This window comes from Aphelocoma coerulescens (genome assembly GCF_041296385.1).
Source record: "Aphelocoma coerulescens isolate FSJ_1873_10779 chromosome Z unlocalized genomic scaffold, UR_Acoe_1.0 ChrZ, whole genome shotgun sequence".
NCBI classification, from domain to species: domain Eukaryota; kingdom Metazoa; phylum Chordata; class Aves; order Passeriformes; family Corvidae; genus Aphelocoma; species Aphelocoma coerulescens.
Window position 1 is genome coordinate 9,866,386 of NW_027184085.1, and position 24,693 is coordinate 9,891,078.

At 42.4% G+C, this 24,693-nt stretch overlaps 1 protein-coding gene across 6 annotated transcripts in view; it reads left to right on the forward strand.

Moving 5' to 3' along the window:
* Window positions 1-24,693, forward strand: part of UNC13B (unc-13 homolog B) — a 206,156-nt gene that overhangs the window by 20,952 nt on the left and 160,511 nt on the right. For 3 of the 6 annotated variants that reach the window (XM_069001087.1, XM_069001089.1, XM_069001088.1), the window contains exons 2-7: window positions 5,286-5,315; window positions 7,273-7,372; window positions 11,108-11,225; window positions 12,168-12,291; window positions 20,105-20,175; window positions 23,335-23,392. In XM_069001087.1, the coding sequence (XP_068857188.1) occupies window positions 5,286-5,315; window positions 7,273-7,372; window positions 11,108-11,225; window positions 12,168-12,291; window positions 20,105-20,175; window positions 23,335-23,392 (501 nt within the window). Of the gene's footprint in view, window positions 1-5,285; window positions 5,316-6,276; window positions 6,438-7,272; window positions 7,373-11,107; window positions 11,226-12,167; window positions 12,292-20,104; window positions 20,176-23,334; window positions 23,393-24,693 lie in introns of those variants that run through there. The other 3 variants (XM_069001091.1, XM_069001090.1, XM_069001092.1) reach the window with 3 other exon arrangements.

Below are 24,693 nucleotides of genomic sequence, written 5' to 3' on the forward strand. Positions count from 1 at the left end.
TTACAGCAGAAGCTGTTGAGGTGCTGCTGAGTGCTGGTGGGTCCCTGGGTCCTCCTGTGCAATTGTCCTTCCTCTGAGGTAGGTTAGGGAAATCTCTTCCTTCTGAGCATAATTTAACTCTGAATGTATGAGAATGCAGTGGAGCCTTTCTTTTCACGCCTGTCTCAGGCTGGAAATACCAAGATGGCTGTGTCACACTGAATCTTTGTAACAGACTTGGGAAGCCACTAAACTGCTGTTTTATCCAGCTTTTCCTTTCTTAGTAATTGTGAAGGGAGGTGAAGAGTTTCATGGCACGGTCTGTACTGCTTTTCTACTATGGCACTTGCAGTTGTGGTTAATGGCGTAACTGATGCTGCTGGGCTTTAGTAGGGATCATGTGAAACAAAACAGTGATGGAGTTAAAATCACAGGTGAGGTCACTTCATGACCTCTGCTTCCACCAGCCTGGAGCACCTTTTGGGTTCGAGTAGGGGGAAAGAAAAGGGTTCCTCACCCTCCGGTGGAAGATGAGAGTGTGCAGAGTCTGAGCACGTTTTGATTTCCAGAGGAGGGAAAGAGGTTGTGGAGTCTGTCTCACTGGAGATTTTCAAGAGCCCTCTGGACACAATCCTGTGCTATGTGCTCTGGGATGACCCTGCTTGAGCAGGGAGGTTGGACCAGATGCCCCTTTGCAGTCCCTTCCAACCTGACCCATTCTGTGATTCTGTGAAAGGTCCTTGTGGGTCAGGGTGAGATCTCCAGGGACAGAGCAGTCCTTGTTAAAAGTGCCAGTCTTGAGCTGCTTGCCACCCTGTCATGGATTTTGTCAATAACTTCCAAGAAGTGAGTGGGAGGTGTTGAGTTTCTGGCTCTGCCGTGGGGTACATGTGCTATAGTTGCTAGTACAGGGTTCAGGCAGCAAAATTGTTTCCAAAGGCTCAGTTAGAGAAAGTGTAACACATGTGAAAGGCTGCAGCACTGCCTAATCATTGCATCATTCCCAGAAGGGTTCCCCTGCCTTCTATGTGCCTGCTGGAGGCGGCACAGGCTGTGAATTCGGTGTTTGGAGTTAGCCTTGGGTAGTATCAGCAGCCTGCTGTGGTCTCTTATTTCTGTTGTTTAAGCAACCTTTGCACCCAGTGCTGCATGTCACTGTACACTGAAGTCTGAGCACCAGGAAAAGGTGAGAAAAGCAGAGTGAAATGGAAATATGTATTGATTCTGCTGTTCGGCTGGGAAAGTTACTGTAGAAGTTAGAGTGCACTCGAAAACACATTAATACTGCATTTGTGTTTCACAGGGAGGAGGAAGGTATTTTTCAAATAGCTGATCAGGAAAATGGATTTGGAATGCTCTGCTTTCAGCACTGCATTTCTTTTTAAAAGCGGTAATTAAAACTGCACCCTTCCATTCTTCTAATTTCTCCCACAGCCCCTCCTCCATGGCACTTTATTGTCCCCTTCGAAGGGATGTAGGTTTTGTTCTAGTGTGGGGAGCGATCGGGTAGTAAGTCATGTGCTGGATTTAGTTAGAATGTAATCTTTTGGCCATCTGCTCAGGCACTCCCTGTGTTGCATTCCTCTCACTGGCAAGCAAGTGTTAAAGGTGATTTGGGATGTGCAGGTGTTCGGTTCCCTTTTAACTTAGTATGACTGTGTGAGGAGGTTGAGCAGGATGTTTTCTGAACCTTGCAGTAATTTGTCATGCTTAATTTTAATTGTCTTACTGGTGTGTGTAGCACCTGCTCAGGAAAAAATATTATCATTCAAACTATTCGAAAAATATGTGGATAAGGCTTTCTCCTTAGAAGTGAGTTTAAGAATACTCTGATGTATGCTCTGCTACTGTTTTTTCATCCTCCACAGTGACTCTGGTCCTTTTTATTGCAATTCCTGGCTTGTATTTTCCTTTCCTAGTCTTTAGGAGTTTATCTCACCCTCTAGTCCTTTGTAAGTGAAGGCTGTAAAGCATCTGGAATCTTGCTGTGGCTTTTTCTAAATTTTATTTTATTTTGCTTTTTTTAAGTTGCAGGCAAGACTTAATTTTTTTTTTGTCTCTTTATTAGAGTAATGCCAAAATGGTGAGAGATGCTCAGAGGGGAAAAATCTGGATGAATTTAATATTTACATCAAGTTTTTTCTGCTTTCTAAGAGCTCCTTGGAATAGCTGTATCTCTGATACACTCAAGTCTTTTTTGGAGATTAAGTGAATCTTCCTGTGCAGGTAGATCAGGTGCATCCCTGTGCATCTGTTTCATGAATTGCTTGCACATGGCAGTGCAAAGCACTAGGTCTTGCCTTCCTTTCTAGTTTGCTATCATTTTCATTCCTTCCCTTGTATCCTGCTTGTCCTGTGCAGTGGCATAGGATTGGCAAGTTCGATGTTTGCATCTGAATGGATGGACTTTGTGTGCTGCCCAGTTTGCTGAGAGAAGCTATTTGAGACTGAACAGAGCTTGACATCTCCAGCTGGTTTAAAAATGCTCCTTTCCCAGAGACTAGGAGTACTGTGGGATAACTGGGAGTGAGTCAGGAAATACCACATCTAGACCAATAACTTACATTATGTTAGGTTTTTGCTTTGTGGCAATGCAGGAGCAACTGTACCTGTAAAACCTGGTGTTGCTGGGTGCTCTAGAGAATGGTTTCATTTTGTGGTACAGGTTTTATTTTAGAAAAATGAGATTTTATATTATAAAAATGTACTGTTACACATGGCTTGATTTCAAAGTACTGTCATACTTCATCATGTAGCAATGACTTTTCAGCCTTTGCTGTAATGCTGAGTAATTGGTGCATCAGGCTTCTGTAGAGCTTCTTAACACCTTTGAGTCCTTCCTTGAGTGCTTGGCATAGAGGAGCTCTAACCAGAGAGAGGGAACGGGTGTGGGTAGAAAAGTTTTCCTAGTAGTGCTCCTTTGGAAAGCTGTGGTCCTTCGTGGCATGGTTCATGGTCTTCAGTGCAGTGCATCTGACCTGTGAATTCCCTGAGCTGGCAAACAGGTTGGGCCTTAGCCATGCCTAGCAGCCCATTCCAGCTCTGAACTCCCAGAAATTCAAGCTCTTATATGGGAAATCCTGCAGTCTCCCAGCCAGTCCTGGGAGATATTCTGGGAGCTGCATCATTGCAATGCTTTCTGCACCCCTAGGAAGTGCTTTCCTGTGGAGCTAACAAAACAAAACCATGTCCAAGTCACTTTTCATGGGAACTTTCTGGACATGCTGTGCAGGCTTGCAGGTAGAGCAAAAGAATTACTGGTGAGATGAGACTCCCAGGTTTGCAATTCAGCCCTTAGTTATAAGCTCTGTTTCTGTGGCTAAAGGTGTGATTTGTTACATGCAGTTTTTCTAGAGGTCTGGTGCTCATTCCAGGGAGTTACTAAAGATTCCATCTTTGTCTCGTGAGTCTGTAGCAGGCTTCTGATCTTTGTTTAGTCTGGCTGCTTCGCTGGGATATCCCTGTTGCTTCAAGCCCTGGGACAGCTCCTGCTGAAGCCCCACACAGACACCCCTCTCAGCTGCCGAGGCAGTGCAAGGTTTGCTGCCTTTCATCAAAGGAACCTCTGAATATTTAGAGGCTGTGACTGCGATGTACAAAGGGCATCTTTCTCTTAGTTTGCCTGTTACCGTTGCAGAGGCTGTCTTTTCTCTGTATTTAGGAGCCAGTGGCCCACTCCAGCTGCCTTTTTAGCAAATAATACCAAATTTCTGCACTGGGGTTACCTGTGCTTCCCTGCTAACAGTAATGGAGCTGCAACTTCCTGTGTGTCCCCTGCCCTCCTTTGCCTTTTCTTCCCCTAGCACATGCACTTCTTTGTCTCCTGCCTCTTGCAAAGGAGGGGAGAGGGGAGGTTCATAGATAAGCTGGTGCCTGCCCACCCCAGGGCAGTATTTCATGAAATGTCTGCTTTTCTGTGGTATGCAGAGGAGCCTAGAAAGTGGGTAGATTGTCCTGCATATTTCTCAATGGTTAAACAGACTGATTTGGAGATTGAAAGGCATCTGTATCTTCAGTCAGCAAGAACACTGGCCCATGCTATTGTATGTTTTGCTTGCACCATTAGGTTTAGCGTCAGGAATGCTTCAGGCCCTGCATCTGGGAAAAAAAGAACCAACTTATTTTGGACCTAAAGGCTTGTTGGCCTTGTCAGTCTAGGTGAAAACTATAGCCCTTTTAACAGTAACAGTTTGTACTGTACCTGGTACAGCATTTTCCTTCTTGCAAACATCTACCTGAACTGTAAATGCTCACAGAGGAGAATTTCTCAAATAGCAAGACTGTTCTCCAGCATCACACTCCCTTGCAGCTGTGCGTGTAACTGTGTCAGGGCATTTTTTTAAAATTAAAGTTTTTGATGTTTCTTTCTAGAACTTTTATCTTGTGAGTTGGACACTATGAGCCTCTAATAAGTATTGGCAGCTCTGTTTTCTGAAGGAAACTTCACTGCACCAGCTTTTAAGTATTTTTGCTCTCTGGTATATCTTGCTTACTAGCTTGTTAAATATGTTTTCATCTTAGTGTTTTCCATTGGGAAACTAGCAGGAGCCTAGAGATGTCTTCTCTTAGTGCTTACACTTAGCAATTCTAGTGAGGATATGAGCTTGCAAAAGGGAAATGTAAACAAAATCTCCCCTAGGTAGACATGGACCTTCTCCATCTGGTGAGATAAGAGCCAATACTGTTTTATGTTTTAACAATTCTATTTTTATGTATAAATACTGTCCTGGAATTAAATTAACAGAGTAGAGCTTGTAAAAATGACATTTGAGTTTACCCTGCTGTTTGTTTGGCTTATTTAATTTAACTGAGAGTGTCACAGTATAGAGTTGCTTATGGAGCTGCTATTCTGGCTTGATTATTTTCAATTTGTGGTTGAAAGTCTGCTATACAGTGTTAGGAGAATTTCTTTGTATACAAAGAAATGTTTCTTTCTTCTAGAGTGTTTATAAGTAACTTTGTAAGTGAGGTGGTATGAAATGACATCTTGCTAGGCAGCAGTAACTTCTGGTTGCAAAGCACGGATTTTGAGATTGCTTTGCATTAACCATATCACACTGCTTTCCAAACGTTAAGCCTGTGATTGTTTTTTAAATGCATCACTTTCAAGAGGTGCCATCGGGTACAAAGGAGTTTTTGTCTCCAGATCCCTTTAACTGAATGTGGATTTCCAGCTGCCAGGACTGTGCAGGGGATGTTGGCCAGTTAATATGATGCACTGTGATGCTTTAACTCAAAGGAGACTGTAGCAGGACAAAATCACTAACAGCCTCTTATTTTGTTCTTTTCCTTTTTTCTCTTTACAGTAAAAAAAGCTAAACTCCATGGACCACCAGGTAAGCCATGCTCTCCTGCTTGTTTGCAGCAATGGGGACCCCTGCTCTCTCACTGCTGTTTGTGCTGCTCCCTCTGGTTTTCCTCCACCTCCTCTCAGCTCCTCCATGTTCTCCTTAGGAGTGACATAATCTACCTTGAGAATCCAGGCAGCTTGAGTTAGTAGAAAACTTGGGGCTGTGACCTGGTGTCACAGTGGTAAGAAACATCTGTCTTTTCAACATGACCTGAACAGGTGATGAATGTCGAAATATGTTCCTTTACTGTCACCCTTCCCCACCCACCCAGCCCTTTCATCTCATCCTGCCTCTGTCCCTGTTCAAAACAGGGTCTGAAAATGTCCAGTAAGAAGAACTGGTGTGTGCTTCTGTGGATTTAGTGCCTTCTCGATCTTGACTAGGATTGCTGGATGGAACTGCAGAAGCGAATCATTCTCTTATGTGGCAGTCCATAATGGCTGTGCTTGGAATTAAAATCCCATCCGCTAGGTTTTGCGTCTGCATAATAAAACAAAAGCAAACAGCTGGTGACACCCAGAATTTACAGTCTGTGGTTCAGAAGTAAGTGTGCTATAGTAACCCACAGCAATGACGCATGACAATCATACAATCGTAGAATATTAAGGAGTTGGAAAGTACCTGAAGAATGATCTAGTCCCATGCCATGGGCAGGGACACTTCCCACTAGACCATGTTGCCCAGTGCCTTATCCAACCTGGCCTTGAGCACTACCAGGACTGGGCATCCACAACCTCCTTGGGGAACCTGTGCCAGTGTTCACAATAAATGCCTTCACAATAAAGAATTTCTTCCCAATATCTAACTAAATATCCCCTTTCAATTTGTATCTATTATTCCCTATCACTACAGTCCCTGATGAAGGGTCCCTTTCTGGATTCCCTGTAGGCCCCTTCAGGTACTGGAAGGTTGCTGTGAGATCTCCACATAACCTCTTCTCCAGGTTGAACAGCCCCAATTTTCTGAGCCTGTCTTCATAGGGGAGGTGCTCCACTGTCCTAACCAACGTTGTGGAATTGCTCCAGCACTTCCATGTCCTTCTCAATATTGGGGTCACCAGAGCTGTATGCAGTAATCCAGGTGGAATAGATGCAGCAGAACATTGAGGTATTAAAATATGTGCACTGCTTTCTGGGTACTTAGCATGTTGTTCCAGGCTGTTTGAAACTGATGGATAGGCCTGAGGTGATAACTCCCCTTAAAAGGGAGTTTGTTCATTCTTGGATGCTGATATTCAAACTTTGAATGTGTCTGTGCTTTTTTTTTGGAAAAAAGTTCTTCCAGAATTTTTCTTCAGATTTAAAATAAAAAGCAAAGCATCTAAACAGAGGCTGGCTTGTCAAGATGTGAGTGTAATGTGGTTTTCCTAGGTCAGGTCAGTTTCAGCACACTTAACAATAAGTCTGTATTTTTCTTCTGCCGCTGACTGGCCTGTAAAGTTCTTTGTGGACTGGTAGGTGGAAGACTGGGTTGGGGCTGAGAGAGCAACTGAGTCAGAAGGGAAGATGTGGTATGACCAACCCAACCTCTTGTTTGTATGTTTTGCAACTTTGTTTTTCACTCTGCTTGGTATTCATGATGGGTCCTGTGCCTTCAGGCTGTCTCTTCTTCCTCTTGTCTGCATTTCAGGAGCAGCATCATAACTAAATGTCTGTGTTCTTTAGGATTTTACACTCTTTGTCCATGTGTCACTGCAAGTGAACAGTTGCGTGTTTTTGTTCATTTGTGCTTGGATTTCTAAAAAAGCTGTGACTAAAAATTTGGTGCAGGTGAAAAACATCTTGAACATTTGGCTTTTGAAACCCAGTGGTATCTTCCCATACGGGCTTTTCATTTAGGGTCTCTCTGAATGTACTCTACTAACTGAAAACCTTGCAGTGTTGCAGGTGATGTGATGAAAGGGTATGACAATGGAGATAACATTTTGTGTCTTGTTCCCCAGATAAATTCAATACGTATGTTACCCTGAAAGTGCAAAATGTGAAGAGCACGACAGTGGCCGTGCGAGGTGACCAACCCTGCTGGGAACAGGATTTTATGTTGTAAGTATGGTGGTGCACAGCACAAGGTGCTCATGGTTGCATCCTTCCGCAGCCCTGGTGTTCATAACAGAGTTGTTTGTGTGTGTATGAATCAGAATATTTGGGTAAATAAGCCTAAATACTTACAACCTAAATAATTTTCCTTCCTGTTGTACACATTGTCCTGCCGGTGTCATGGGAGATTGTCTCTGCCGGTGCCATGGACTGGCAATTGCCAGTCAGATCTGTAGTGAGGAGCCAGGTGTGAGGTTGAGCTGGGAAGTTACTGTGTGGGTTGGGTCTGGAATGATGTTGTCCTTGGCCAGTATATGCACAGCTGTGCCTGTAAATTCGAGAGACACACACACGCCCGTACAACACAGCTTAGGCAAGGACCAAAGGCCCGTAGCTGAGTTTAAATGGGCGTGGGAAGAGGGTGGGGATGTTGGCCCCTGGAGAGGCTGGTCAGGGCAATTAAGGGCTGTTGTTAGTGCATGCAGGGCCTCTAGTTGGTGATCCTGGTTACCTCAGTTGGGAGCAGCAGAACCAGTTCGTTCCAGCTTTTCCAGGGCTTCTACTGCAGTTGGCACTTCTGATTTGCTTTGGTCCTCATAGACCTCACATGTAGCCAAGGATTTCCCAGTATCTTTTAGAATGGTGTTTGTTTTGTTTTTTTTTTTCTGGTGGATGAATGACTTATTGATTATACTGCATCTGCTTCTGTTTCTATAGCTTTGTAAGGCAAATTGAACTAAATTTACTAAATGGGGGGGAACGATGTTGTATTCTTGTGGGGTCAAAGCTAGTGCTGCTGTTTGAGTGGGTTGGAGGTGTTTACATAGTATCTGTACTAAGAGACCCCCACGGAATTTTGGGAATATGTTTCCTAATCCAGCAGCAGTTTGTTTCTCCTCAGCTGAAAGTGGCAGGTTGTTACCTCAGGTTAAGGAGGTCACCTGGGTCAGTACAGTATTTCCATCATAGCTGTGCTCCAGCCTCCCTTGTTTGGTGGCACTCTGCTTTTGGAGCAGCACGAGAGGTATGTGCTCCTGAACACCACCATCTGCTCAGCTCTGCAGCTCCTGGTCAGACAGAGGCCATGGCTGTCACTGATGTGAAACATTCAGGGCTGGGTAAGGCTGGGATAAGGAATTGTACCTGTCCTCCAAATCACACACCCATACCCAAACTACTGACTCTTTTTGCCGGTGATTTGTGCTCGTCCTGTGGGCAGGAGCTGACTTTAAATATGGCCAGCTACAGAGGAGACTTCTCAGCTGTGATTCAAGGAAAGCACTTGAATGTGTTGGATGAAGGCTCCTGTGGTTGCTCCTCCTCCTTCCTTTCAAGCAGCTCCTGAAGCTGCACTCTGGTATCAGCTGGGAGCTTAGCTAGCGCGCTGTAAGGTCACTGAGACGCTCCATAATTAGTTGCTAGGGGATATGGAAGCAGAATATTAGCTGAACTACCTCGCCATTATTGTCCCTGCTTTACCCAGGCAACTGCACAGTAGTTCTGGTGTCTCTTCATAACAGATATATTACATGTGGGAACGAATGTGTTTTGCATGATCCTGTGTACATCAAGTTGTCCCAGGGGAAATAGCGCTGGTATTCCAGTACTGCTGTTCTCTAGTTTGCTGTTCTTCTTTCTGGAGTCGGAAAAGGATTCTGAACACAGCAGTGTTTCCCCAAGGGAAGGATGCTTTTACTGTCTGTGCAGTGTTTACCTTTTTCATGAAGCATAGTGGAAGAATAGACCACAAGCAAAAAAATGCTTCCTGTCTGTGTTTGTTGGTTTTGCTCCAAACTCTTTGTGAGATGTAACACTGCAGAATTTGGGGCTCTGGGGTTGTCTGAGATTTGGTTATTTACCAGACCAGTGAAGCACTTCCGTGTATTCCTTGGGGACATCTTTGAATTTTGAAGGAGCTTTAAAAGAATTGCGTATTTGCTGCGTATTTGCTGCATATTTGCAGGAAACACCTCGAGTGAAAGTGCGAACTGATGTTTAGAACACAGTGATTAAATTGGTGTTGAAGTTGTGAGAAATGCCTTTATTTATTTGTGTGTATGGAAAGGGAGGGATACCAAATTTCAGTCTCAGCTCTTTTGTTCTTATAAGCTGTTCTGCATCTAACCAGAAGGTGGAGAAAGGGAGACACAAAGGCAGTCAAAGCCACTGTACAGAAATGCATTTTATTTATTATTCTTACCTGGTGACCTGTCCTTTGGAGTTCTCTATGGGTGTATCATGACCAATATCTTGCTCTGACAGCGTTTGTTGAGGCAAAGTATGTGGTTTGACACTGTGACTGAAAACAGAGTATTTTCCTTCCCTTCCCTTTCTGGCCTCACAGTATTCCAACCAGCAGACAGCCAGTCATCATCAGCCTGCAAATCAGATGAATATCAAGCAGGGTGAGGGCAGAGCAGTGCTGGTAGAGCTGTTGGCCATACTGAGTAACCCTATCAGAACAGAGGATGCTGGAGACTTGATTACAAGATGCTAGCAGTAAACTCATAGAAGGGTTGTAAGAGCTTGATTTTGAACTGTTGCAGACTGAGCCACCCAAATACTGAACACTGCTGACCTCAATTCCTGCATCTCAAACAAGAACAGAAGCACTTGGATTTAAAATAGACATTAATGTGCTTTACTGTAGCTGTAGGGTTTGTCTTGAACCTTGTAGATACGATGTTCTCTTTTAGTTGCAAGAGGCAAAGTTCAAGTGGATGCTTGGATTTGTAGCAGTTCTTTCTTATTTTGATGTGATGACAGTCTATAAGGGACTAAAATGCTTTTAAATTTCCTTGATATCTGTAACATGGATATATTAGGGCAGAGGGCAGCAGCACTGACTGTCCAAGATAGCTACTTTTAACATTAACAGTTAAAGTAAAGGGGATTAAGAGTTGCAATAAAGGGAGGCCCTGAGATCGAAAAATTACAGGGGATAGCCTTTCTTCATGGTAAGTGGGAGACAGCTGTGGTATCAACAGACAGCTCAGGATTCTTCTCTGTTGTTTTTACCCGTGTCTGCTGTGTATGTGTTAGGCTGTTCTGACGTAGGCATGTTATAAACCATGCAAAAGCGAGGCATAAATGCTATAAAACACTGAGAAGAAGCACATTTGAGATGCATCCTTTCGTTAATGAGAGGAAAGATGTTTGTGAAAACCTTCAGATCAGTATTTCCAAGAACCTGTCACTCAGTGGCCGAAGTGGTGCAACACAGCTCTGAGCAATAGTTAGTGCTGCTGATGCAGCTATGCTAGATTTGGGACTGTTACTTTTGGCATGGAGTAGCTCCACTCACAGGTAAGTATTGGCATGTTTGCACCTTCCAGAGTACACCTGTGTTGCTGTGCTGCCAAGGGAGACGTCCACTCTATTAGAAATGGGGTGCCTGATGACAAAGAATAGCTCACCTCTAGGTTTTGGTCCAAGGTACACTTCCTCCTCCTGTGTACATAGCTGCAGAGATGAGTTCCCAACTGGCAGTTCATGCATGACATAGTTCAGGGTTTTAGTTTGCACTCTTTGTGTAATTAGTATTAAACTGTGAATTACTAGAAACTGGTGTTCCCTGTGAGTATGAGCAGCCTCAGCTACATGCTTCCAGGAGCTCTGTGTAGCTTGACACAGCTCTGTGGAAATAGTTCAGTGGTATAGTCATGGTAATGCAGAACATTAAACAAAATTAGATGGTATTCTGCTTTCTTCTCATCTGTGCTGCCTTTACTTTTCTTGCAGTGAGATCAGTCGGCTGGACCTGGGCCTAATTGTGGAAGTATGGAACAAAGGACTGATATGGGACACCCTGGTTGGGACTGTGTGGATTGCTCTGAAGGCCATTCACCAATCTGATGAGGTTAAGCTGACAGAGAACCTTTATTTGCTCCAGTGTTGATAATCAATGTGTTACAAATCTGGCCTGATGCAGCCCAAACTCAGCTCCTCAGCAAAACTTCCACTTGGAAAGTCAGGAAGGCTGAGTGAGCAGAGAGGGCTGTCTCATCACATTGGTTTTGATTTTGAAGTGAGATCACAACTGAGCTTACACAGGGGTCATTTCACTTGTGTGGACTCAAGAATTAGGGCCTAATCTGTTTAGCAGCACATAACAGACCAGTGTCTGTAATATTAAGGACTGACTGCTTAGTCTGATGCTCAGATTTTTATGACATACTGCTAAAGACCTCTGCCTTTTCCAGCTGACAAGGTAGGCCCAGAGCATATCTGCAGTTATCTTTGTACGGCTTCTGGTTGCTACGTTAAAAGGTGTCTACCTGTGCTGATATATATGGACAGAAGTAGGAAGTAGGATGTGCCGATGTCTGGGACTACCCTAACTACTGAGTTTGGCAGTTGTTGCAGCTAAGCATTTTTAACTCAAATTTCAGGGTATTTACTTAGAAGATTATTGGATTTGAACAGGGAGAGATAGATTATATTTTCCATAAAAGGGAAAGACTGGAGGTGCCCCGCAGTGTGGCCGTGAGGTCTGCTGGTGCTCAGTTTCTCTGGCTGTCCAGGCATTCCTTAGTCCTGCCTTTGAGGGTTTACCTTTGCAGTTCCACTGAGAAGGCAGCACTTCTTTTTGCTGCTTGCCCTGGTAGATGCCTCTGAGATTTGGAAAAAAACCAGTTTTAAGAAAAAAGCCAGTGCATGCTGAATGGATGTAATTTGATGTTAAAATAGAGTTGATAATGCCGTAAAGCTCTTTTTGAACTCTTTTAGCAAATGTGTGAGAGTTGGTGCATAAAGTTCTTCAGACTTCAATGTTTGTTCACTTAAGGCTTTTGATTCATAGGAAGGTCCTGGGGAGTGGTCTACACTGGAGGCAGAAGTTGTAATGAAACATGATGAAATCTGTGGAACCAAAAACCCAACTCCTCATAAAATTTTGCTGGACACAAGATTTGAATTACCATTTGGTGAGTACATTTCCATAACTTACCCAGGATGCTGACAGTGGAGAGAAAGTGGGAACAACTTGAGGTTTATAATCAAGTTGTGTTCATTCTCAGTTCTGTCAGTGTAGTTTAGTGGAGGTCATGTGGCTGGTATTCATCTTTTGTTTGGCTTCTTTCTAACAAGATCTGAATAAGTATGAAATATTTGAAAGTCCCTGAGTGCTGGAATATTTAGACTAGCAGCAGTTTTTTCTTCTAATAGTGTTTCAGGATTGTGTTCACACATTTTCTTGGAGCATTTGCTTCTTTGAATCTAGACAAATTTGACTGTAGAAGAGGCAGAGTGTGTTGTTAGAGCTGTTCTGTGGTGAATGCACGTAGGCCTCTCAGACATGTGCAGTTCAGTTAGTGAAACATTAATGCTTAGTGCTCCCGAACATCATCATTAGCAGAGTATATGAATAACTTAATGTTGTAAGAACTGCCTTTCTGGCAATTACTTGTGGTTGAGAAATACGGAATATGGAAAAGCAGCTAACTGGAGCAAACTGATGTCAAGTAAAGTTGTATGTAATTTTAAAATTTTATTTTACTTAAGCAAACAAAAACAAACCCCAAACCAAATAAACCCCAAAAGTAAGTCCTTAGCCAAAATGCATCCCAGGCTTAACTTCTCTTTCCAGCTCTTACCTGATGCTTGGGATCAAGAACAGAGGTGATGTTTTTGGGGTTTGTGCTATTTTTTTTTCATGCACTAAGCATTGAAGTGCTTCAAAGTGTTCTGTCATTGCAAGGCTCATCCCTCTCTCTCTGCCTGGTGCATCCTTTCTGCTGCAAAGCCCCAGTCAGTGTGAGCAATTTGTATTGTGCTCTAAGCAGGGGTAGAGCAGTTGTGCAGGCACTGGCGTTTGGTCAGCACCTGTCAGGATTGTCCATCTGTTGTGGGAAGAAGTTAGGACATCTGTGGGTCTCATACCCCGCTTCCTGGTGGAGGGGAGGATGCAGGCCTCGGCCCTGCAGTTGGAAAGTCAGTACAAAATTGTCTTTTGTGTTGTGAGTGCACAGTCCCCTAGATGGATGTACCTCAGGGGGAGCAGTGTTCTGTAGATGTAGTGGCACTGCTCTTTAACTACAGTCCAGTGTGCAAAGGGGAGGAGGTACCCTGACACCACAGCTGTCCTGACAGCTGTCTGATGTTGGTCAGGAGCCATCCCCCTTCCCCATGGAAATATCCTGGTATTTCACTGCTGCTGCCCATGGGAAGTTTATTACTGAAATTACTTGTTATGCAAGAGGAGGAACAAGCCTGTTTAACCTCACAAGGAAATCTTGGTTCTTTGGGACAAATGTTGAGGCTTCTGGGAGGGACAGAAGAAGCACACGGAGCTGAAGGCAAGGCTTGTAGCCACTGCCTTCTCATCTAAGTTCATTCTGACATGCTTGCTTGTAAACTGTTACTGCTTTAAAACAAAATGAAGTTCTGGTGTCTCCCTTTGTATTCAGAGAGTGTCCAAAAGAGAATTTGCTTTCTTCTGCAATTCATACTATGGACTGCTTGCATTTTGAGGTATTTTTTTCAAGTATAAGAAAGCAGATTCCATGTAGATGCGTTAGAACATCTGAATTTTAAAAATCAAAGCACTTCAGGTAATCATGTGTTTTCTCCCTACTACTATACTCAGAGGAGTTTTTCTTTGTTTCTTTTGGGGCGATTTATACTACTGTTTTACATTTTTATATTTGGAGAAGTAGAATTTCATTCAGAGCGCTAAATAAGTAAAAAGACTTCCTGATTCTTCTGTTTTTGACACAATTGATCATTTAAAGCACACCTATTACTTATTTCTTTGCTTACCATGCAAAATAGTGAATAACACAGATTCCATATTGCTGTGTTGAAAGGTTTTTGTTTTAGAATGTGAAAAGTTGTCTGCCTGTCCAGGGTTGCATAATGTCCAGGAAAAAAGGGGTGCATGAGTTAGCTCTTCAAAGAGTGCTCTTCTCTTGAAGAGTGCTGCAGTTTTTGCTTTGATCTCCATTTTCAGTCTGAGGTGCCATGGCAAGGTCAGAAGTGGGTTGAAAAGCAGGAGACGCTAAGGGCGTGTGTTATTCCTCTAGAAATTGGCATCTACCCATGTCACCCTCTCCTGTGGTGTTTCCCCTCAAACCATGACTAAGTGTCTTCTGCCATCATCTCTGGGACAGAGAAGGACTCTGCACCATGGATTAGGCTCTGTCTCCTTGCCCAGGTGCTGTGGGACTTGGAGGGGTGCATGGAGCTCACAGCACTGCCTCTGCATCTCTCCCAATGGATTCGCAGGTCAGTTTCCCTTCAGATGGATGGCAGCAATATGGATTCTTAGTGCCCTACATGTTAAAATTCCCTGTCATAGGAGTTGGGAACTGCTGCTTTAAACGTACACAGGGAACTAAATGGATCACTGATGTGCTGTGGAAGTTCTTAAGTCAGCAGCTGGGCCGTAGAGGCAAGATTTTAATAACAGGAGGTTTGGAGTGACACTTAGGAACATTGTGTATCATGTTTTGTTTCCCAGGTGAAGATCTCCTGGCTACTGCAGATACATGAGAATGAGAGTGGTGTGTGGGCTCATGTACAGCTTGTGCTGCTTTTCAAGTTGGGTAAAACACTGCTGCCTGGGATAGCAGCTTTAAAAAAAACCTGTGTGTTCTCCTGTTTGGCTGTGCTTCTGTCCTTTTTCTATCATTTCTGGCTGCTGTCTCATTTAGATGCATACAGATGCAGTACTCCAGGTTATTCAATGTATTTAAAATATTTCATTGTATTTAGGTGGCGTTTCAGAGGTTTTTAAGGGTTTGTAAAAGAGAATAAATGAATTTGAAAACCAGAAAAGCTGAAGTCCTTGATGTAAAACATGATTGGGTATGCAAAGAGGTTTAGAAACTGGTTTGTTGTTTGCACTATATTTATCCTGGATTAATTTGCTGCTTCTGCTTCCACCTGATCCATTCAAGGTTCTTCATTCCTGGTATCTCGTCTCCTGGTATTCTGGAGACTGGCAACCACTAAAGCTGAAATTAATGCAAAACATGCTGATGCTGATAGTAGCAGTACATGATGAAGGCAACTTAGAGATTTGTTAATTTTTTTTTCATATAAGTTTTTTTTCAAGTATTTACCAGGCTTGGAGTTGGGAAGCAGTTGTCTCCGAACAAAGACTGGTGGGAGTTTAGTCTCTGCTCCTGGTGACGGAAGATAAGCTTTCCTGAGGTCATGCAGGAGTTAAACTTTGTCAATGGCCAGATTTGTAATGGGACAAAGAACACTGATGGTGGCCTTCATATGTCCCCTGTGTGTCCCACTGCATGTTCCAGATGCAGCTGTTGCCTTGTGGTCAGTTAATGTGACTTCAGCACATGCTGTACAGGCGAGGGCAGATCTGTGGGCCCTTCTGTGTTGCACACCTGTATGATGGGACTGCAGTGCTGGGGACCAGGCTGTCATCTCATGCTCTCTGCCAGCCCCATGTTCTTGAATGTTCAGTCTCACAGAAACAGAGCAACTGAAAATGCTCTGCTATGAACGTGCAACAAAGAGTGAGGATGGGAAATGTGAAACATTAGTGAGAGTTGATATTAACCTTTAGGGTGAGAAGCATTTTTGTGCCTGGTAATCTATTAAAAATAGCAATAAACTGCCTTCTTCATGGCAAGAAGTGGTTGTTAGCCAAGACAGGCTGGAGCCACTTTCTCTTCTGATCCTATCTGTTCCTTCTTTGGAACAAGACAGACAAGGAAGGGATACAGCTTTCCTTGGTTGGTTTAGAAAATTTTCTGGTAGGGAGAAGACAATCTTATTATTGTTTTGATGCAGTGAGTGTGTGTTGGCGCAAACTTTTCAGGATGCTTCTTTTCAAGTGTAAAATTGTTCTCTTTGATAGCAATTTTACTCTGTCCCCCTTTTTTAGAAGTGCAGTGACTGTGTACAAATCCCTCACAGGATGCAGTACTCAAAAATGCTTTTGGCTCCCAAACTACCGCAGTTTGGTTCTGTGCCAAGCAGTTTCTAGTTCATAATTGGAGTGAAGATGCTTTTAGTGTTCTCAGCACTCCCAGGCCGGGAGCATGCTGCTCTGCATCTAACCATGCAGTGGGGTAAATGTGCTTCGTTCCAGTGTCTTGGGAACCGAACAGAAAGAAAAACTCAGTTCAGCAAAGTCATTTCAGTGAGAACTTGTGAAGATTCCCATACATTGGGAAGGGGAAGAATTTGGAGCTGGGAAGAGGGGAAGCTAGGTGAATGCTTGTAGGAAAGTGGGGAGAGTATTTTGCTTTCAGCTCTTGTTCTCACTCCTGCCAAGCTGGGTTTTGCACCAGCCCAGTACTTGCTAGCTTGGAAAAACTCAGAAGGCACAAGGTGATGTGCAGGGCTCAGAGCAAGGACCACCAAACCTGAGGAGAAGAAAAGCTTTAGGGCTGAAATGCTTGGTTGTTGCCTAGCTAGAGGTCTCCAAGCAGGAATGCTGTCATATTTAGCTACTTGAGGGAGTTTAACTGAGTGAAGTTGTCTGTATGGGTGCACCAAATTCTCCTCTATTTCATTCCTCAGTCTGACAAGTCACTGTGCTGCTGTGTACCAATTCCAGGTGTCAGGATGCTTATTTGCTCTGAGCAGCCTCAGAGCTGGGACTTCCACGCACACTCTTGCTCATGTCCCCAGGAATCTCTCTTCAGCTTAGCTTGGAGCCTTCAATCCTGAGTAATGCTGTGGGAGTTACTGATCCTCCACCCCATCCATTGCCATGTCTCTGTCTGCTTATGGACCCCACAGATTCAGGCCCAGAAAGCCAGGAGCTCAGAGAATATGGGGTTCAGCTTCCAGCTGAGGATGGCAGTAAGGGCAAGGACAGGAAAGCTTGCAGTGTTTCTTTGTTGGTTTCAAATTAATAAGCACCAAAAGCTATTGAAGCTATCTGCCCATCTCCTCTCTGTTATTTTTCAGCAGTTTTGTTTCACTGACATGTGGCCTTGCTTGTTTTGTTCACCAAGTGTGGAGTCCTGAGATGGCATCATGTGGCCTCTCTCTGGACTAGTTCATCTTTTTATCTTGTAGCAGCAGTTAATGTAGTGGAGTAGTTTCCAGTGTAGTCAAGCTGAGCAGTGATGCAGGAGCTGGCCAGTGGATGTGGCCTTGCAAGCAATCTGTGGTCTCTGCACTAGGGATTTCCACTCTGTGCATTCCAAAGAAGCAGCTTCAACGAAACCGCTGACTGAGGTGAAATGTAATGGAAGCTTCCTCAAAAAATCGAAAATTGTATCTCATTGGGATAGAATCTCTCATTTCTTTTGAGCAGGTAGCTTTCTTTTGACTCAGGATCACAGGCCAGTTGCTTCATGTTTAAAGTTTGCTGTACAGTAATTTTACTGATATTAGTATTGATGACAAGAGTTTCTCTGAGATCAAGAAGATGTCCTTAAAGCAGCTGTTATCTAGACAGTAGCTGATTTTTATCTCTGACTTGCATAAGCAGCTGTTTTAATAGAAGCAGGAATCCTGCAGTAAAAATCTGATAGCTCTGTTTATGAAATGGGCATCTGGGATGTAAGACAGGACCAGTAAATCCAAGAGACAAGTATTGCTCCTTGATGCCTGGGCATGCCGCTGCACCATGGTGTAAGTGAAAGTGTTAAGGGTTACCCTGAGACATCCTCAATTTCTGCTGTGCTGATGGTAATCATTGCTTCACCCCTCCTCGATCTCTTTAGTCTTGATTTCAGGCTCCAGATTTGAGTGGTTCAGGCTCTGACCTTTAATTCTCATTTCATGAGTTTTTCTTTACCTCTTAGAGAAGTGATGTCTTTCCAAGACAATTCCATGGGCTTTGTGGTAATTTTTGGATTGTTTCAGGTCATTGTTGGAGTTTGTCCTCTTAAACTTCATCAGTTCACTAATGCATTCTTTCTAGATCAGTTCTGTCCAGATTTGCTTTGAATGCCAACCCTAATTTGTGCAGAGACTATCTAATAAACCTGTGCAGCTGTGATTCATAGCCCTGATGATCAAAAACATGTATGTGTTTCTACAACTCTTTTAGTTGTGGAAGACTCTCTCATGTTTCTCCTACCTTATTTTCTAATAGGTTTTAACAACAAAGTAATGTACATCAGAAAGAGCAGCTGGCTTTGTGTGTTTTGGTTGAAATAAATTATTTTGGTCTCCCTCCAAGCAAGGAGAAATGGATTGTCTTTTTTTCTACTTAGTGCGGGTTTTTTGGAGACAGATACTAAGCTTCCATAATACTTTCTCGAGTGGGGAGTATTTTAACCCCTTGTGTGGGTGAGGTTAGTTGCATAAAAATTCAGTGGTGTTTCTGTTACAGAGATGTAGACACGAATTCATAGTCCAAGGAAATATCTACTGCTGAAGCTTGCAATTCCACTAAATCTGGCATGTACCTGTTAACAGTGGTTTGTGTTCTATTATCTGCAGTGTTTTTGGCCCGTTGCCTTCATAAGATGATGCTTTGTGTGGCTGAGAGAAGACACATGTAGAAGAGACATTCCCTCAAAGCCAATAAATCCTGTTCTTTTTTTCTGTGAGGAGTGAGAGCAGATGTAACTTTCGGAATCACATTTTCGTCAGGAGGCCACCCTGCCCTGATTCTCCCGTTCTTGCCAATGCATAGCTTACCATATCATTGTGGTGGTGTCCATGGGGTACAGTTCATTGCAGGGAAACAAACTTCTTGGATGTAAGCTTCTTGGCTCCTCCTGAAAATGTAAAGAGTTGCAGGAGATGGGAAAACCAGCTGAACTGGTATAGCACTATCTTCCTGTCAGCTTGCAGGGCTGGTGGTGTTTTAAGCTGGAACACTCCCTCCATTTCCTTCCTCTGTGAGCTTCGAAGTTTCTGCAGTAGTGCAGTTTCAGGCCATAAATAGCCAGATTTCAGAAGTTGCTACAGTCAGGAATGTTGAGTGGCTAGAAAAAAACCCAAACAAAAGAAACCTAAATAATTTTTTTTCTTTTCCAATGTTTTCACAACACCCCATCCCTAAATAATTTTGTGTTAAGCTTTTCACAGCAGGTTATCTGCATCTCCAGGCGTGTGCTTTGGAAGGTGAAATTTTGAGTGGCAGAAGTCAGTGTTCCATTAGGACACTCTTTTACTTCAAAGTGTGAAAAAGAAAATAGTTACCAAAATAAAAACGATAATGCTTTCTACTTGCTGTCAGCTTGGTAACTCCTCTAGACGGTAAAAGTGTTGTGATTCACTTCACAATGAAGCTGCTGTGTGGTGCAAAAGTAAGAATATGCTTTCATGTGAATATGACTGCCTGTAACTGTTGATTCACTCAAAAGATTTGGCTTATTGCTGGCAAAGAAATGAGACCATTTATTTTTTGGTCCCTAATCTGGGTTACTCCAGGAGGTGTGCTATTGTGCGTAAGGTCTGCTATTCAGAGGCAGCCCGTGTTCTGCTGAGGTTACAAAAAGCCTCCAGAAGAGGCTCTTGTTATGTGTTATCAAGCATAAGCAAGTGTATTAAAATACTGTTGTGAAATGGCTCTCCATCAAACTAATACTTGAATTAAATATGAACCAGTCTGTCTTTCTCTTTCTTACCTTTGTGTAAGTGTGCATTTGGTTAATCAGCTTTAAACAAGAAAGCAGTGTAAGCCCTTGAACTGTGCTACTACTTACAATGTTTATTTTCCATCTGAGTGCTAACGTAAGACAGTCCTATTTCTTCAAAATCATATGTGGGTTTTGCGTGTGTGATTTGTACTGCTAATGGTGATGAATACAAAGTTGCCTGGTTAATAAGGTGGTGTGACTTACTTTTTTGACATAGATATCCCCGAAGACGAGGCCAGATACTGGACCAGAAAATTAGAGCAAGTAAATTCACTGGGAGATGATGAGGTAAATATCTAAACTGAAAGAATATTTTAGCTAGTCTTATAACTAGCTTTTATTCTTTGTATTAGATCCCTGTGATTAGGGTAACTGCAAAATGTTGATCATTTACAAGTCTTCCATGAACTACTTGGAGAACTCTTTTCTCAAGTGTGCTCTTTAGTGTTAAGGAGAGGAATACTTTTCTTCATGCTGGAAGTGCTCGAATAATGTTTTGTTGATGTGAATATGTTCAAAGAAAAGGCAACACCGTGCTTTACCAGAGTGTAGAGAGTGAAAGCATTTTTGACTGGCTGTGGCAGGTTATTTTTGTGAAATCAAGTCAAAAAGGACTTTTTTGCAGTTGACTGTTTCCTTGAAGAATACAAAGCAAAATATTGAATCCTTATTTGAACTGAGGGCTGTTGGAGCTGTTGGCTTTTATCCTAATGCAGTTGTTAAAAGCTGAGTTTATATGAATCTTGTATTAGAATACATGGTAGCTATGGCTTTGGTTTCCGGGCTCTAGTGTGTACTTGGCTAAGCAGCTATAAAATAAAGGTTACTTTTTTTATTTTTAAGAGAGACTGTTGCATGACTAAAATTTTGTTCACAGTTCATATTGTTTGCAGAACAAGATTTAACATGTTAATACCTGTATCAGAATTGAAGCATTTAACAAAGCCCAGTAGTCGTGTGTTGATCTGAACATTGAGTAAGAACATGGTGCTAGTGAAAACTCTTTGACAAGTCTCCTTCCATAGCGAGAGTTTCCATAGCAAGATAACTTGCAAAATATTCTCCCAATGCAATGACTTTAGGAGGTTTTTGTTCTGGGATCCTTCATCTATTCTTTTCTGTTCATTATATCAGTGATTTGGTTTACTGTGCAGATGAAGGAGAATAAGGTGGATTTTCTTTTTGACTGAGGACAGACCGTTATTTGGGTGGATAAAACTTAAAAGACTTTAGGGCAGGCTCTCCTGCCTTCCTAGAAGTTTGAGAGCCTCTAAGAGTCGATGAAAAGCTCAGTCTGAGTCGTCCTGTCAGTGATGCTACTGTAGTGCCTCCCTGCTCCTGTGGGCTGGAGCAGCAGTCCAGGTACTTCAGCGAGGCTCAGGTGCCCTCTAGTGCTTCACCGAGCTGGTACTTGCTGAAAGATACCCTGAGCTTTCTGAGTCTCCCCTTTTCCTGCAGTGCCATGCATTGCTTGCTTAACTGCATGCTTTTATCAAATACCATTACCAAGTACCAGTAACTGCATGCTTTTGTCAAATACCAGTAACAAAGTAATATCTCTGTATTTGTGACCTAGTGGTCTCAGATTTATTGTGGATATTCCCCGTGTCCAGGGAGAAAAAAACCTGTGCAGGGCCTGACCTAAGGTGATTCTTCTAAAGTTCTCCACATTTGCCAACCACCCAGAAAGGGGATGAGATCCTCCTTGCATATTCCCCTAATTGGCAGTGACTTGTAGCTCGGGAACTTCCAGAGCCAGAGGCAGTATCCTTGTCTTGAGCAGCACTCAATGGAGTTTCTTTTGTGGATGCCAGTTGCCCTTTAAATGCACCCAGGTCAGTTATGTTTGTGCAAAGGAATTCAGCACCGTAATTGTACATTGCCTGAAGAAATAATCTTAATTGCTCTGAGCAAACAAACCTGGTGTTTGAGAAACCAGCTGGAGGCAGGTTTGTTTGGAGAAATTAAATGACTGATCCTCATGCATCCAGTCTGTGCCACTGAGCTTTACAGACCTCACCTTTTGGGCTGCAGAGTCCTGGTCTGCACCGTGTTTTTTAGCACAGGACAACTTTGTGCCTTTGTTTTCTTTGTTTTAAGTTCAACTACCTCTGTTTGAGACTATGAATGAACAGACTAAAGCTGCACAGGAGTACTCAAGAAGCAGGTTCATTTAGAGTTCATATGGTGTCACAGAAATGCTTTCCAGTCTCTCTTCCTACAAACACTTAATATTCCATTTTCATTTTGGGACTCCTTATAGCCGTCGGGCTGATGCCTTAAAAATAACAAACTGCTGCCATTCTGGGATCTCTGAGGATAGTAATTCAGAACCCACTGCTGTCCTGTGCTACTGAAATTGCTCATCAGCAGACTTCCTTTCACCACTTTGTCAACCAGTCAGTGCTGTGAGATCCGGCAGTTCTTGTTTTCACAATCCTGATTAACTCAGTGGGTTGGCAGTTTGCTGATGATAAGACTAACCACCTTTCAGGATCCCTTGTGCATTTTAAATAGCACAGATTGGAAGATAACCGCAGCGGAAGTCTGTGGGTTGTCACCTTCCATGCACAGAACTGGTCATTAATCCCTGCCAAATCCAAGGAGAGACTGTCTGGTGGCTGTGTTTTCCATAGGCTGCAACACCAGCTTGCTAAGTTTGCCACTTCCTTTGTTGTCAGATCTTTTTTTCCTAGCAAAGACTGTTCTCATTATTTTGGTCAATTGTCCTAATTTTCTCATATCTCTATGTAACACAAGATAGGAGAGAATAACAAAATAAAACCACTGGCATTCCTCTAGGGAACGCTTTGATGCTGTAACAAACCGCTTTGTAAAAAGTCAAAGCTGAATAATTGAAATACCTCTGTGTTCTCTAATTTAGTATTAAATGAGATGAAAAATTCTTCACTTTGGATGTAAAGTGGATCACAGGAGAGTTTGCAAGTGCTGGCTGGGCAGACATTGTGTTCTTGCCCTGCCAGGCACAGTAATTACCTTACTGCTTCCATCTCATACTGCAGAGTTGCTGTGAGCCCACATGAGTTTTGAACTGTTAAAGCTGTACTGGAGTGTCTAGATATAAACAGGCGTATTCCCAGTTTGGAGCTCCCTGTCACACTGGCATTAAGGTGTGGAGAATCAGGTCTTTTAGATGTCTAATTGGAGGTCTCAGAATTGGTAATAGGGCCTGTGCTTGTTCTAAATCAGTCTTTACCTTAAACAGAAGTGCACTTTGTAACATGTGATTTTGGCATGAGAAAAAAGGAGACTTCTGGGAGTGTGTTTAAATACAGCTATAAAGGAGAATATATTATGGATATTATGCTTATAGATATTGTACTTTGATACTACTAGGGATATTTTCTCTTATGTGTGGCATGCTGTCATAAAGTTACCATTTGCTTTCTTATCTATGTTCCTTCCTATTTTTTTTCCCTCCTTTAGTATTCCTTTCAGGAGGAAGTCCAGAAGAAACCATTGCCCAGTGCTGCCTCCCAGTGTTGTAAGTTAGACATTTATTTTCAATATTTTTTTCCTCTTTCAGTGTACTTGATTTCCTTCTATGGTCAGTTATCAAGTGATGGTACATCTGAACAATATTTTCTTATTAGAAGTACTTAAATCTCTGTGCAGTTATGAAAAGCTGTCCTCCTCAAAATGTTGCTCTGCAGCTTCTGATGCCAGGAAGTGAAATCAGGCATTGAGTCTTTAACTTGCTGTTGTCCTTGTGTGCAATAGGAACAGAAAATGTGTTCAAAGTCACTGAGATTGTCAGGCCCTTGTAATATTTATACCAGTAAGAAAATGCTGTGTTTATTTATTCGACTACATTAGACTATGTTCTCTTAAAACTTCCTTTGTTAAATATAATTTTTATTACTGTTTAATGAAATTTTAAGAGGGAGAAAATAGATGGAGACCAGTACTACTGGTAGCCTTTTAAAATGCACCAGAGGTTTGTGTACTTGATGTCTAATTTCTTCAATATTACTTTTCAATGCTGCGTTGATGGATGGAAAAAATATTTTAACTAATTTCTGCTTATCTTGTCTTGCATTTTTTATGCTTCTGAAAACATGGATGGAAAAATAACATAGCGCTTGATGTATCTGATGATCTGCAAAATTAGATTTTTGAAACACTGCTTTTAACATACAATAGATGAAAGCTCAGTGATGTCTCTTGTGAATGTGTTATCTACTTTTGGCAACAACATTAATAAAATTCAAGTCTCAGAATTTAAACAAATCTTTTATCCTCTACTTAAAATCCTGTAAGATGTGCGTATTACACATTGCAGGCTGTTTATCCATTAGGCTGATTATAGGATCTCCTCAAAACTGATAACATTAGGAAATGCTAATTACTGTTTACCTTCTTTGAGTAGAATTAATTTCTCTGTGTACTTTTTGTTAACGTTATCTTAAAAGTATCTTCAGCCAACTATAGACATTAACCAATTGCCTAGGAAATCTGATTGTGCTGTGTAGCTGGAACATGTACGGCTCTATATCAAAGTATTCCAGTAATACTTTCATTCTAGGTAACACTGAATATGTCCTCCCTTTTTATTTTTAATAAAAGGTGTATGTAGGGTTTTTTAGTTTGTTTTTTTTCCTCTTAGTTGTGCTGCTGCTGTTGTGGTTGTTGTTGTGTTTTTCAGTTTTTTGGTGTGTTTTGTTTTGTTTTTTAAATAGTCAAAAGGGTACAATTGATTTGTTAAGCCGACAAATAAGAAACATTTTGGGAGAAACTAATGTTTGATTAAATCATACTAACATAGTCTGCAGAACCGCTAATGTC